Consider the following 15274-nt stretch of genomic DNA (forward strand, 5'->3'; position numbering starts at 1 on the left):
TAAATGAAAAATACTGATAACATTTTCATTAATGTTTTCAATTAAAAGAGAGGCACCAATTTTCTTTAAAAAGTGAAATTACATATATATAAAATGTAATGTATATTTGTTTCCAAGTTTTGTATATAGATAAAAAATTTCACGTAAATATTTGTTTGCAAGTATGTAGACCACAATTTACAAACCAATATTTTTGTAAAAAGGCTATTTTTCTTTGAAAAATCTTGGTTAGAAATTTTTTGATTGGCTCTGATAATAATTCTTTGCCTTTAACATCTTTCATCCAAGTATCTCAAAGTGCTTTACATAGGAAGGGAAGTATTATCCCAGTTTTGCCAATGGGAAATTATGGCACAGAGTAATTCACTGACTTGCTCAAAGTATGAGAGCAAATCAGAGCTAAAGAGGAGAATAACTGCCTCAGTTTCTCAGTACTGAGAGTCCTACAGGTTGGCAAGCACCAAATATTGGTAAGATCTTAATGATGGTGCTTAGTATTTCAGTCCATGTGTGAGACTCTGCCTTGAAAATCAAGTTTGCATCACCAAAACCATGTTGTGTGGCACCATCTGTACTAGATCCTGGTTCACAGAACTATTTTACTATTTGCTGCTAACTGCCTCCTCTACATTCCCCGGGTAACAAAAACTCCATGTATAATAGTTTGCTGTATGAATAGGAGTTTGCCCCTGTGTACTATATGCAAGGGAAGCAGCAGGAATTGGTTTTAATATTTTAACAATAGTAAAAACGAAGTAAAGCGTAACTTTTTGGTGTTGTAGGATAGACAAGGACAGAGTTTTGTGTTTAGTTTTTTTGTGCAACAATCTGTTTGGAAAGTGGGGAAGGAGGGCAATACATGCAGGATATGTAACATTGTCCGGAATTGACAGCCTCTAATAGAAGAGTCTAATGTGTGCTATAACGCCAAAGCTGAACTGGAGTTAACTAGATGTAGCAGCAGCTTCCCCTTCCACTCAGATGTTCCTTTCTTTTGTGGGTTTAGGTCTCAACTTTTATGCTGGCTACATTTGTGTTCAGTCACAGTATTTGTCTGTTGGTAAAAGTGACCTTATATACTGGGCATAATGAACCAAATGAAAAACTAGTATAACCTCATGAAATCAATGGAATCATAATAGTGCTGAATGCAGCCCAACCTCTGCAAGACTGGATCCGCATGCTGTGGACAAGGCACTCCTCTCAGAATTTCTACGTTTTCCCCCTAATAACAATTTGTTATTAACAAAATGCTGCTACATTTTGCCAAACTCATGACCCCCTGCATTTAATCTGCACTCCCAACATGGAAGTTGGCATTGAAAAGGGATGGGAGGGGCTTACTGTGGCCCGGGTCACCCATAAATGTGAAGATTTTTTGGTGTGTAATGAGTAACAGCCTGATTCTGCTATGTGCTGAGCACCCACAATGCCTCTAGAAGTCAATGAAAACTGACTAATTGGCACTTCCCAGAGGGAACTCAGCACCTTATAGGACAATACCTTACATTTTTTTACTTGAGTATCACAAAGCTGAATACCATCACAGCAGATACAAGAAAAAACAAATAATTTTTACCCAATTGCCAAAGCTGCTCTTCACTGAGCCAGCCTGTGGATGGTTTATAAATGGGGCTCTAAGAAAAGCCTGCTGAGATATCAGCTACAAAATGAATAAGGATGGAGCTATTCTTTGTTTTTTCTCTCTGTCTTAATGATAGGTGACAGCATACTGGGTCTGAGTCTCTCAGTAAGGCCCTTTACACCATTCTGGGGCCTAGTGTATATAAGAATTAAGCCCACAGTGTTAAAAATACTGAAATAATATAAATCGCTAAGTTCAGGGTATATCCCAAACTGCTCATGTTGTGGGAAGTCCCAAGTGGTTCACAATTGGAAACATCTGGCTCGCTTCACGGAAGCTTCTCAGCAGGCAACACTCTCCTAGTCAAGATGTTTTGAATTTTTAGAGTAACACATATTAAAGTAACAATGGGTGTATTCACTGGAAGAAGATCCCTGGGATTACTGGATTTTCTTCATTTTGTGCTCAAACCAAGGTTTGTTTATTTGAAATGTAACCAGTGAAGAACACAACATGGGACACCACTTTTAATGGAGAAATGGGAGAAACCCTTGGTAATCTCAGGCATTTTTAATTTCGTAGATGAAAGCAGGCAGAGTGATATTGTTTCATGCATTTGTGACCCATTTTTCTTTCAGTCATAAAGCGTGTGGTGTTGATGCCCCGAAGGACTCTTTAGCAAAAAGTGCTGAAGCCATTGTTGCGAGGGTCACTCTTCACACATGCATTTGGAAATCTAAGCAGAGAATTACTCTGGTAGCTGGGCACCACTGCAGTGTCTTGCCTGGCACTGCTTCTTCTCTATGCTTCCAGAACTGTCTGGGTCAAGCAGCATAAGTTTTGTAACCAAAGGAACTCCCCTTCCAGCTGGTGATCCAGATCTAGTTCCATCTTTAACTGTCTTTGGCAATGATGTGTGTGAGAGAGGGAGTGGCAACAATGCTCCACCTCAAGCACTGAGTGCAGCTAAATGCAAACTGCTGGAACCACGTTTCCCTTGCAGAAACCTGAGGCAAATTCTTCATGCACATTTTGCCTCAGGTATCCTGAAGAGGAACATGGCTCTCTCCTAGTTTCCTGCCAACACTGAGCCAAAGTTTTGTGAGTTTCTTTGTGATCACAGAATTCACGGAAAAGGTACACAAAGTCCAGGCCAGTGTGTTCCAATAGAAGCCCAACGTTGTCAGGAGCAGCAGCACGACATACATGTTTTTCTCTTAGCAGTCCAAAGTGCTCTTGTAGTAATTTGCATATCATAACTGAAACTACTACAAATCTTTAGCGCATTGGCTGGAGTGCTGAGGACACAGGGGACATGTGACCCTTGGTGTTGCCCAGCTTCTCATTCCCACTGGTTAGCATTTACCTGACTCTTCTCCACTAGACTGCAATCAGTCCCTCCCCTTCCAGTGAACTCCCTCTCATTGGTCAGGCAAGAAGATGACTAAATTACCTAAAATATACTAACCTAAACCATGTTTTTTGTATTGCTTTCCCCCATCTTCACTCCTTGCTCTGCTGATTCCTGCGTTGTTTTGTTTGCTTTTTCTTGTTCTTCCTGTCTGTTGCTTCCCTAGCTCTCCTCCTCTCTCTCTCTTCCCCCCTCTCCATTCTTCTATGGGGTCCCCATATTTCAGTTTTTTTCCTTACACTTTCTCTGTATCCCTGCTTTTTTTCTTTTCACAGCCCTGTCTTTTTGCCACCAACCTCTCCATCTCCCCTTTCTGTCTGTCTGTCTCTCCCCTACTCCTTCTCCTGCCTCTCATGTCTTTCTGCCAGCCTATCTACCTAGGCTTTTGCTAACTGAGCACTATCCTTTCTCATGCCTCTCCAATTCCTCATTCCACTTACAGTTCTATTTTTTGCTCTTTCTGTTCCTATCCCAACATGTGTCAGCAGATGTCAGCCATCCTGGACCCAGATTACATGTCCTGTTTCCTATGCAGGGAATGTATGCGTGGCTTCAACCTGCTGCTTTTTCCTGCTCTTGGGATCATCAGTGCAAACTCTGCAGTTGATCTCTTCCTGCTACTGCAAGCCCTGAGGTAATGAGGCATCCAATGCAGGCACCTACCACTGCCAAGTCCACTAACTATGTGTGGGAGCAATCCTCCTCTGACATTGGCTAGAATTAGTCATGAAAGCAGTCACTAGAAGACTTCATGGAATCTCTGGCACTCCTCCCTTTATGAGATCAGAACTCTCCTTGAGATAGAAGTTTGGGGGGGGGCTTGAGAGGGGTGGGAAGGAATGGGATGTGAGGGGCAGTTGAAAGGGGTTTTAGAATAAAAGAGGTGTTTTGAATTGTGTCATTTATGGTGGAGGAAGGCTTGCAAGATTTCCTAAAGATGGTCAGACTGGGATTCACCTGATCTCTAGAAGATTGTTCCATAGCAGGATCCCTTCAACAGAGAAAATTTTGTCCACAGCCCTCATGCACTTCATCCTGGGCTTTGTGATCTGCATAGCCCTAGAAAAGAGCAACTGTTGTGGGCATTCATAGATCACAAGTTGGTCTTCGAGGTAACTGGGGCTTGATCCATTAATTGCTTTGAAAATTAGGACCTAGGCCTTACACTGGCATTGGAAGCTGACTGGAGTAGTAGAGAGATTTGAGCACAGGCCTGATGTGCTCTACATCAGCCTGAGCCAAGGAGAAGGTGGGTAGCCAAATCCTATACCAGCTGAAGACTCTGCATCATCTTCACGTTCAGTTTCAGATGCAATGACTTACAATCATCCTCCCTGCAGCTATTACAGTACCTGTGGGTCAAAGCAGGTTATTTTGATTTTGTCTTATTCCAGTTTAAGAATGAACTTGTCTCCTGGTAATACATATCATGCCTTGTTACTGTTGGATTAACGAGGGCAATACTATGTCAATTCTTCATGAATCACATATATACTAACAAGCTGAAAAAAGCATCTAAATTGGGCAGAGCAGCTAAAATCCTTTAAGGAAGAAAAATAAGCCGGATGAAGGAGGTTTTTTGTTGTTTTTTTTTAATTCAGCACGAACAATGCCTTTGAAAAGCCACTTTATCCAAAAGCAGTGTTAAATCTTGGTTTCCCCTCTCAGCTTGCAGCTCTTTAATGTTTTGTAGGCACAGGAATTGAATCCCAGCCAAAGATTCCTAAGCTGGAGGTGGATTTGTCCCCATGACGGGAAGCACATGCCGTGTTCAGAGAGATGTGGCTGCCCCTGGGAGCAAATAGCATTGCTGGAATGCTTCTGTAAAACTATTAGTTCAAGGCATTTAAATCATCATTTAGAAAATTGTTCAAAATCCAATTATTCATATCACAAAACATTTTATTTCCCTTGATTAATGAAGTTATTTAAATTTGTACAACTTATTTCCTTTTTTTTTACCATTACTTGATTGTGTTTATTGGTTTAATAGTTACGTAAATAGGAAATTAAGGATGGACACTGTCCTTTTAGACAAGCTAAGAGTGGCCTTTTGATCATAGGATGACAATTGTGCTCCTCTGGAGATTTTTTTTTTCCTGATCATCTAAAGAAATTCATAAGGGTGTTGACTCAATTAGAGGAAATTTAGTTGGCTGCACTGAGGTAAAAAAATTAAAATATTTAATTTTGCATTCCTAAATTTACAGGGCTTAAAATAACCCTTTCCTTCCTGGAAATATTCATTTTGCTGCATAAAAACTTAAAACACAAGCAAAATTGAAATAATTGATATCTGTATTTGAAGATGTCAGCTTTCTTTTGCATACAACTTTAAAGTAATAAGAAAAAAGGGAAGGGGAAGAAAGATGGTATTGTGGCTAAGGAACCGGACAGGGAGTCAGGAGAATAAGGTTCTGTTTCTGGCTCTGCAACCAATTTCCATGTGACTTTCAACAATTTACTTGTATTCTGGTTTTTCAAATCCTGAGAAGCCCATGGTCAACCGCAAACAAGTACCTAATCGGAATGCACAGTACCCCCTTTGCCCTTAGATAGTTACTTCCTCTAGGCTGAGGTTGGCACCATTCCTGGTTCTTAAGTGGATCTACCACTGGAGAATGATGGACTCTGAGGTTCCAGAATGTTCTGAGGTAATTTATTACTCAGCTCTTGGGCCAGTGTGTGGATGATTTTATGGAACATTATGGCCCTCTGTTGTCTGTGACCACATACAGAGTAGCAGTTGGAGGCATCCTTCCCCCCTCACTGGCTTTGCAGATCACCATAGTATACAAATAACCTGAAGTAGGGCAGAAGGCTGGAGTGCTGTTGCTGGAAGTTTCATGTAGATCTGGTCAAAGGGCTCATGGAGAATATTTGCATTTCTGTGGCATGGCTGTGGTCACATTTTCTCCTCCTTGGCCATGCTGATGAAACTTTCCTAAATTGCAGCCAGTTTTCTTGGCAGATTAACTGCACTGACTCAGCATGGGAAGCCACATGGTTCTTGCTATAAGGAATCATTGACTTATTTCTTAAAATCAATTGATTCAGTGTGGTTTGAATGCTTCCATAGGAATAGAAGGAAGGCACCATCTGTACAAATTGTTTTTTGCCCAGTTTCATTTTTAAGGCTTTGGGTATGCTTAGGGAGTTGTTACCAAATTGACACATCTCTTTTCTGGTTGGTTGTTTTGCCAGTGGAAAGATACTGGGACTGTTATTGAAAAGGACTGTTAATACCTCCTTTCAGAAAGCCAAACTGACAGCCACACCTAAACATGGTGGTTTGGTCCTTGTTTAAGAAAACATCTCTGGACATTAACAACCTCGCTAATCACCATCCTATTCCTAGGAAGAATAATCAAGGCCATATGGTAGACCAATTCCAGATCCATGTGCTCTTTTATCTCTCTCAGGCCTGCCTACAGAATTGATACTGAACACACACTGGTGGTTCATCTTTCTAGGATAAGGACAAATTTCATTCTGTCAGATTAACCACTGCTATGTATTCATTGTCTACACGTTCTAAATGACTGCGAATGTTAGGCAAGTTCATGAACTACTGTAAACATCTGGATTAACATTAATCATAAAGCTTTACATTATCCTCCTAACTCTTTTTCATATTCACTAAACCACTTCCATATGGAAATGCAAAACCAGTGATATGGACCAGAGCCAAAACATCTCTATGTAGCTGGCTAGCATCTTTACTCAGCCCTGTTATAGCAGTGCTCCTCTGTAGCACAAGCTGGTGGGTCATTCAGACTGAGATGTTTTTCTTTTGGCACGTGTGTGGTGATGCCCAATGAACTACACATTGGGCTCAGCTACCTTATATTGTCTCCTTTTCCATTCATTAAGAAATGGCCAATTTATTTTTCACCGATTTCGATCAGCTCTGTAAATATAGAGTGGGGGCTTTGTTTTATACACTTTTTAGTTATATCATTAATCTGACAAATTTACCCTTTACCATCAAGGAGGAAGTTACTATATTTTATGCAAAATGCTACATATTGCAATAGTGTGCAGAGAAATGAAATGTCAAACATTAAATTTAATCTTCCTTAGACACACTTTCTGCAGTTTTAGATGCAATCCAGTAACTTTGTGTGGATCGATAGTGTCACCCAGTGGACAGATAAGTTGATCACAGATGGGCATATTCATGTGGAATGTTTTTCTTTGCCTTTTATTTTAAAAGTAATAATTGGCTTCTCACTGATGGAAACAGTTTTGAATGTTTCCTAGAATCATAGACTATAACAGGTTGGAAGGGACCTGAGAAGGTCATCTAGTCCAACCCCCAGACAGATTTTTGCCCCAGATCCTTAAATGGCCCTCTCAAAGATTGAACTCACAACCCTGGGTTTATTACTTTTCTCAGGAATGGAGAATACATTAAAGCTCCTATACTCTGAATGCCATAGCAAGTGCTGAAAATTCATATTGAGCAAATGCAGGAAATGATTATTGTTGCTCTCTGTCAGTAACAGGTTTACGGGAAATAACCACTATGTCATTAATGGAGACTTTTGTTGTTAGAAGAAAGAAACAAAGAATAGCTAAAGGAAAAACAGCATTTGTGGTGGTGTTCACATGGAGATTCAAGGACTAAATTTGATCCCAGTGTAATAATAACGGAGTGCAGTTCAACAATATTTAGCCATCCTTAGCCAAATATTGCATGGGACTAAAGCGCTGAAGAATCAACTCTTCTGTACAGTTTTTATAACTACTGCTGAGTTCTAACATAAATTATTATGGCCAAATCTTTGCACCAGTCACTCAAGTATTAAAAGATTAGTATGTCACCTACCTGGGGTTCTAATGAATTCAAACCTGGCACAATACTACATTAAACCTAAAACTAGCCAAAGTGTACATTTGATTTAAACTCCTTCCTGATTTGCAAAAGGTTTTCAATAAGATTGAAAGGTCATGCTTTTTCTCCTTGTTAAAGACTGAGATACCCTGTTTGATATACCTTCAAAGCTTTTTTAAATGAAATAGAGCCATGTTAGCAGAAACATGATGAAAACTAACTGTTGTAATTGAAACTGAAAAAGAAACATGGTTCATATTCTAAAGAACTGAGTAGTGGCACGTGTACAGCAGTCCTCTGCTAGGCAGAATTAGAATACTGCAATTTGTTTTGCAAATCCTGTATTGCAAATAGCTAAGATCAAGGCATGAGAGTGGCAGAGCCCTGGGCTTCTGAAGAAAGACTGTTCTGGCTACTGCCAGGAGTGTCTGAATAGACACAGTATGCAGCATGGTGACAATCAGAAGTCATAGTCTCGTTCCAATATAGTGGTAATATCATTAAAAGTAAAATATTTGGCTGTACATATAGATAGCGGTAACAGTTTTAACATACCAAAAACATGCCGGGAGCAACATTATGCCTTTGCACCAGTAATGAACCTTTATGACCTGTAAATTCATCTGCAGAGGTGATGTCATATTTGAGGAGACGATAGGAGTCCAGGCGACCCTGAAGCAACATAGGAAGTGCAATTATAGAAATATGTAGGCTATAAATCTTATTCTAACCAATCATCAGTGAATAATATTCCCTCTGCACCAATCCTGACGAGCCAAACTGAAGTAATTATCTTCTTCTTTGTGACTAAGGCAGGCAGCTGTTCTGAGCACACTCGTTTTTGGAGATCATATTCATAATTGTTGGATTTCTCCTTGTGGGTTAATTTGCCACTTTTTCAAAGAAGCCATACCTGTAAGTTTAAAATTAAATCTAGTGCTTATGAAAGGAGAGAGGGTAGCCAGTTATGGTGAGCGCTTCTCATTTAGTTCTCAATGTACTGGAGTCCTGACTTTGAAAATACTAGTGATCCTACTGCTAGCACAAAGGAACTAATTAGAAGGCTGCAGTGTATAGGGTTTTATGAAGTGGACAAATATCCAAGGACTAGGATGGAAAACCCAAAGCTCCATTTTTACCAGTGACTTAAGTGGGATTTGAACCCAGGTCTCCAGAAGGGAAGAGCAATATGCACACATGAATACACCTGTACCCAGGAGCCTCTCCTTCCCTCTCTTTTATGGGGAACCACATGCATGGCACTCACCCTGACATGAAATTCTTAGCAGATACTTAAGAGTGGTGCCAGTTCTACTCCTCTTTGCAGACTGGAGGTATTAAATTTGTATTTGATCCAGCCTCCACTTTTAAACTTCTTGGATGAAAATCCTGGCCCCACTGAAGTCAAAGGGAGTTCTCCTATTGACTTCAATGGGACCAGGATTTCACCCCTTATATTCTATTTTTTCCAAACATATTACTTTAAATTGATATATACTATGGGGCCAATTTCTGAGGGGTTATAAGTTAAACATCTGTAAGGACCTGTTCAGGTGCTTAACCTGGTGTTATGTACACATCAATCAAGGCAGCAACTATGTGGGATTTTCTGAAATCCTCCCAAACTTGTTCCAGCAGATTCAGCCATGCTAATAATGGTGGGAAGCATTAGTGTAGCTCAGCCACTGGCATTTATTTTTATCATCATGCCATCTAAGACTAGATAACATGATGATAGAAACATCTGGATCAGATTTCTGCTAGTGCTCCATTCCCAGCATTGCTGGGGAAACAGTTCAGGAAATCTTCAGTGCAGACAGGGCCCTAGAGACTGGGAGAAAAATGATGCAAGAAATACAGCAATAAAAGTGTGTAAGTTAAAGTAGCCACCATGCACTATTCTGTCTCCAACTTTTAACTTACATCTTGTTCTAGTCCCTTTGTACATAAGTTTTATCAACATACTTGCTCGTGTCCACTTTGTGACATGTACCTTACATCAGCCAGTTTCAGTGGGTCCGCCAAAATAAACCAGAGAGCAGGGCCAGTGTTAAGACTCCATGGGACTCAGGGCAGGAAGCCCAAGCTGCCCAGGGCTGACACCAAAGCCTGACCAACTCAGCTTCGCAGGGCACCCTGTGGTGTGGAGGCCACAGGCAGTTGTCCTGCTCGCTACCCCCCTAACGCCTGCCTTGGGCTTTTAATCTACTGGATATGCAGAAAAACATTTGTTGTGGCACAGGTAGGCTGTGGGGGGTTTTAGTATGTTGCGGGGCACCTCAGAAAGAAAAAGGAGAACCCCTGCCTTATACCATACTAAACTTGATCCCATAAATGTGAAGAGAAAGTTTTTAGATTAATTTACTATTCCATATTCTCCTAGCCATGCAAATGTATTGAGTACTCAAATGGTGAGAGTATTTTTCAGATTTTGATGACAGGATAAACAGCAAATTGATCCAAGGGTTGTTTATTAAAAAACTATTTTCAAATGTGCTAAACTCCCAGGAAACCCACCTGAATACATGGCATACTTCTGTTCCTGTTCTTCCTCTCGTAGAGTTGCTCTAATTTGTCTTCACTTGGATCCTCATTTGTTTTCAATGAAGAAGACACACAGATCACCATTATTTGTTCCAGGGCAGACATCTGGTTGTTAATAAGGTGATCATACTCCAGGTCTGATACATATGGAATCTGATGATTACTACATCTGCATATCTTTCCTTCCTGCCCCACCAGTGTTCTCCGAAGGACAACAGGGCAAGCACTATGGGATGTAAACCATAGTTTATCGCTGTCATGAGAAATAGAAAGCAAAGGGGAAAATTAGAGGGCAGTCAAGTCTTTGGTGCTAAAGTGAAAACAGAAGCAAGTTAAATAGAATGTCAAATAAACTGAATACAGAGAACAGCATATTTTAAACCATAATCTGTAAACAGCACAGCAGGGTCAAACCTAAATCTTCTGAACTCTGGTTAACCAACATGCGTAGCTAGTTCAAGGGCTGAGGTTCCAGAGGTATGACCAAATCTCTGATGTTGTGGTGTTCCTGAATTCTGCAGGAGCAGAGCTGCTGAGCTCGCCAGATGGGAAAGCTGGATGGTGCTCTCCCTAACTGGATGAGCTGGCCAAGTAGGCTTTGAAAATTGCTCAACCCTGAATGCAGACTTCAAAGTCTGACTTCCTGGTTTTCTGCAGGTCTCACGTGCACCTCATGCCCTTATAAATACACTATGACTGACTGACTGTTTTAATTATTTAGTCACAGAAGTTAAGCGTGAATTGTGTGGGTATTAGTGTTGCTGGTCTCACAAAGGTAGTGTGAAGCTTAGATCATGTTTGACAAGTCCTTGAATGAGAGGTGCTGTAGAAGTGCAAAGCTGTCATCTTCTTTCTTGGGAAAATGCCAAAGTACTATCTTGCTGCAGGCTTGCACACAACTTCAGTAAAAGAGAACCTGCCACGCCCGCTTCACAACATGATTTCCTCACAGCAGGCAAATCTTTTCTAAGGTGCAGGCAACAGGAAGAATTTTGAAGTCTACTGGTCTGATCCACAGCCCACTGACATTAATGGCAAGACCCCCATTGTTATCAGAGCATGTTGGATCAGTCCCTATATGAGTGTACCAGGAGTAAGGAATCACAATGAAAAGAGCTATGAGTAAAGGTTGGCTTGAATCCGATACTTAGACCTTGTATATTGTATGGTGCAAGGAGCTGATTTTTAGGGAAATAACAGAAGGATAAGAAACAAGTGTGAAGGAGGGTCAAGAGAAGAGGGGATCTTGTATACAGGAGGAAGACAATAGACATTTCTTTTAATCTAGGTATAATATAGACATAAAACAGGGTTATTATTCCATGTTGGCATTCTGGAGTCAAAAAGAAACCACTTGAGCTTTGGTGTCATGGTTCATGATATCAGATTGCTGATGGAATTACAGGCTGGTCATGTGTAAATTTGAATATGTTGTTTCTTTACTTGCTTTACCCATAGTGGGGTATCACTGAGCTTGCGTATCACAATTCAGTTAAATAAAAGAAAAATACAATGCAAATTTGCTTTAAGGAAATAGCTAATGGAACCTCTGCGTCAGTAAAAACGGCAGCAAATCCTCAACAGGGAGAAGTAGTGGAATGTGACAGTCTTCTTATACATCACCTCATTCTCAGCAGATATCTCAAGTATGACAACAATAAACTACTTTGGTTTACAGAGTTACTATGATTCGTAATGTATTATAATGAAATCATACATAATTGTGTTGAATCACAGGAAAAAACAAATAGTGTTTGTAAGATGCTTGTCAGTAAATGCTTGTTTGTAAATGGCTTGTCAGTAAGTCACTAAGAATCAACATTGTCCAATTCCTGCTCAGATTTCCTTACCCTGATATGTAGGAGTTCTGTAGTACGGAGGTGCCTTTATTTAAACTGAATTGAGGCACATTTGGCTGATCTGGTTTGATATTGCTGTTTACTGAAGAGGAAATTCTGCAAGAGAAAACAGTGGTTAATAACCAGTAGTTTAAATGTCAGGAAAACAAAGCAGATAAGTGTTCTGCAGTATTAAGATGTACCTATATATGGTGCATATACATGGGTGAAATTCTTTTTCAATTAACTGATAATAATGTCACCTGTTATGTACTGGTGTAAACAAAAGAAGCAATTTAGCTGGTTGTAGGAGGTGATTCAGAACCATACACCTGCAAGAGTAAGGACTATGGGTTACACAGAGAACAAAAATTACCCTTTATATTTCTCTGGTTTAGTTGCATGGCTCCAATAGGTTAATGGGAGTTGTATAACTGGCACTCTAGGCAGAGCAGAACTAAATCTCAAGTTTTCTTAGGCCCTGTGCAAGTTAATATTGCCCATGTGAAGTCATTGGGGAGATTGGGGCCTTAAAAGGCAAGATTTTCAGGTCAGGCCAGGGCCTGGGTTGTCGTGTGTGTACAACCCATAGAAACATAAGAACGGCTATACTGGTCCATGTAGCCAAGTATCCTGTCTTCCAACAGTGTCCAAGGCCAGAGGCTTTCAGAGGGAATGAACTTGTAGCAAGGCAGTGGGATGAGCCTCCCCTAGCACCAACGTGGGCAGAGCCAGCATGTCCTGCCCCTGCCCCCCGGAGGGCAGGGTGCAGGACAGGAAGTGGAAAAGAGCAACTGCAGAGCTCACTTGAAAACCAGCTGCCGGAAAGGCCAGATGCCTGTGGCCTAGCTCTGGATTGGGACACGTCGGCAGGTTGCAGCCAACACGAAGACTGGCCAGGCAGCCCAGCCCAGCCTACCCCTGGCCAGCTACCCTGAGGAGCAGCCCAGCCTACCACTTGCCACCTACCCTGAGGAGCAGCCGAGCCTAGACAGTTCCTCCGTTACCTGGAGGAACTGATGGTGCTAGAAACCTCAGAGGACTCCGCCCTAACCCAGGTACCCTATGAGGGGGAGTCCGGAAGTAGCCCAGGAGCAGTCGACCCTGGTCTGGCCGCAGCCCAGCCAGATCCCATGTCAGTGTGTTGTGGTCAGGATCCCCACTGACACAGCACTGAGTCTCCTGCTGCTGCTAGGGCCCTGGGCTGGGACGCAGTGGAGTGGGTGGGCCTGCGTCCCCCCCTCACACCCCACACTCAGAAGCCTGAGCTCTTGACTGCGTGTTTGCTGCCTCACCCTGACATAGGGCCTGGGCTCATATTGAACTATTGGCTCGGCCCTGCCTGAGGGCCCAAGCTCCTGTTTGTTTACTGGCCAGCCTGACCCAGAGCTTGGGCCCATAGCGAACTATTGCGAGGTGGTGGGACGAGCCTCGGCCGAGCCCTTCTACAGAACTGAACAGGGCAATTATTGAATGATCCATCCCCATCTACTCCTAGCTTCTGTCAAACAGGCCCAGGACACCCCTTATGTGAAAAAGTACTGTACTTCCTTTTCTTTGTTTTTAATCTCCTGCCTATTAATTTTATTGGGTGACCCCGGTTCTTGTGTTGTGTGAAAGGGTAAATAACACTTTTTCTCCACACCAGTCATGATTTTAGAGACCTCTCATATCCCCCTTTAGTCATCTCTTTTCTAAAATGAAACTCCCCGTTTTTTTAATCTCTCCTTATATGGAAATCGTTCCATACCCCTGATAATTTTTGCTGCCCATCTCTGCACCTTTTCCAATTCTAATATATATCTTTTGAGATGGGGTGTCCAGAACTGCTCGCAGTATGCATGGTGTGGGTGTTCCTTGGATTTATAAAGTGGCATTATGATATTTTCTGTCTTATTATCTATCCCTTTCCTACTGGTTCCTAACATTGTTAGCTTTTTTGACTGCCACTGCACATTAAGCGGATGTTTCCCCAGAACTATCCACAAAGACTCCAAGATCTCTTTCTGGCACACTGGTGCCCCACTCCTGAATGAAGCTGCTGGATATTACTGTAATATAAAGGTAGGATGATAATCCAAAAAAGGTAATGTTTTATTTAAACTGTATTCCAGGATCAATTCAGGATACTTTCCCAAACCTCTCATGGTTTTCCTGTCACTAACTTGTTGTTGTTATTTTTACAATGCCACAAAGGGGGTTCGTGAAGGAATCAGTTCTATGCCACTGATAATTAAGCTTAATTAGAATAACCTAAAATTCATAAACAGATGGTTTATGGCTGACACCTGACCAGAGGACCAATAGGGGGACAAGATACTTTCAAATCTTGGTGGAGAGAAGTCTTTGTTTGTGCTTTTTATTTTGTTTGTTGTTCGCTCTCGGGACTGAGAGGGACGGGACATCATTCCAGGCTTTCCCAATCTTTCTAAGTCAGTCTTTCATGTTTCAAAATTGTAAGTAATAGCCAGGCAAGGCGATTAGTCTTACGTTTGTTTTCTCAACTTGTAAAGGTTTCTTTTGCTGGAAGGATTTTTACCTCTGTTTGCTGTAACTTTGAATCTAAGGCTGGGGGTGGGGGTCCCTCTGGTCTATATGAATCTGAGTACCCTGTAAAGCATTTTCCATCCTGATTTTACAGAGATACTTTTTACCTTTTCTTTCTTTAATTAAAAGCTTTCTTTTTAAGAATCTGATTGATTTTCCCTTGTTTTAAGATCCAAGGGATTGGGTCTGAACTCACCAGGGATTGGTGGGGGGAAAAGGAAGGGGAAGGTTAATTCCTCTTTGTTTTACAATCCAAGGAGTTTGGATCTGTATGAAGCCTCTCAAGGCAACCCAGGGAGGGGAAAGTCTGGGAGGAAAAGGAGGGGGATGGTTAATTTCTCCTTGTTTTAAGATCCAAGGGGTTTTGGATCTGTGTTCACCAGGGAAGGTTTTGGGGGAACAGAAAGTGCGCCAGACACTAAATTCTGGCTGGTGGCAGCGTACCAGATAAGCTAGTAATTAAGCTTAAAAGTGTTCATGCAGGTCCCCACTTTTTGTACCCTAAAGTTCAA

At 41.5% G+C, this 15274-nt stretch overlaps 1 protein-coding gene across 5 annotated transcripts in view; it reads right to left on the reverse strand.

Moving 5' to 3' along the window:
• The window catches only part of LOC127041897 (uncharacterized protein C3orf20-like), a 46412-nt gene that overhangs the window by 15782 nt on the left and 15356 nt on the right, over positions 1 to 15274 (reverse strand). For 4 of the 5 annotated variants that reach the window (XR_007771769.1, XM_050935680.1, XM_050935671.1 and 1 more), the window contains 3 exons: positions 12228 to 12332; positions 10351 to 10630; positions 8389 to 8505 (listed from right to left, as the gene is read on the reverse strand). Coding sequence is in view for 4 of the 5 variants with exons in the window: in XM_050935680.1 (XP_050791637.1) it covers positions 8389 to 8505; positions 10351 to 10630; positions 12228 to 12332 (502 nt within the window). In the remaining variant the exon portion in view is untranslated. Of the gene's footprint in view, positions 1 to 3953; positions 4056 to 8388; positions 8506 to 10350; positions 10631 to 12227; positions 12333 to 15274 lie in introns of all 5 variants that reach the window. The other variant, XM_050935685.1, reaches the window with a different exon arrangement.

This window comes from Gopherus flavomarginatus, chromosome 1 (genome assembly GCF_025201925.1).
Source record: "Gopherus flavomarginatus isolate rGopFla2 chromosome 1, rGopFla2.mat.asm, whole genome shotgun sequence".
Lineage (NCBI taxonomy): Eukaryota > Metazoa > Chordata > Testudines > Testudinidae > Gopherus > Gopherus flavomarginatus.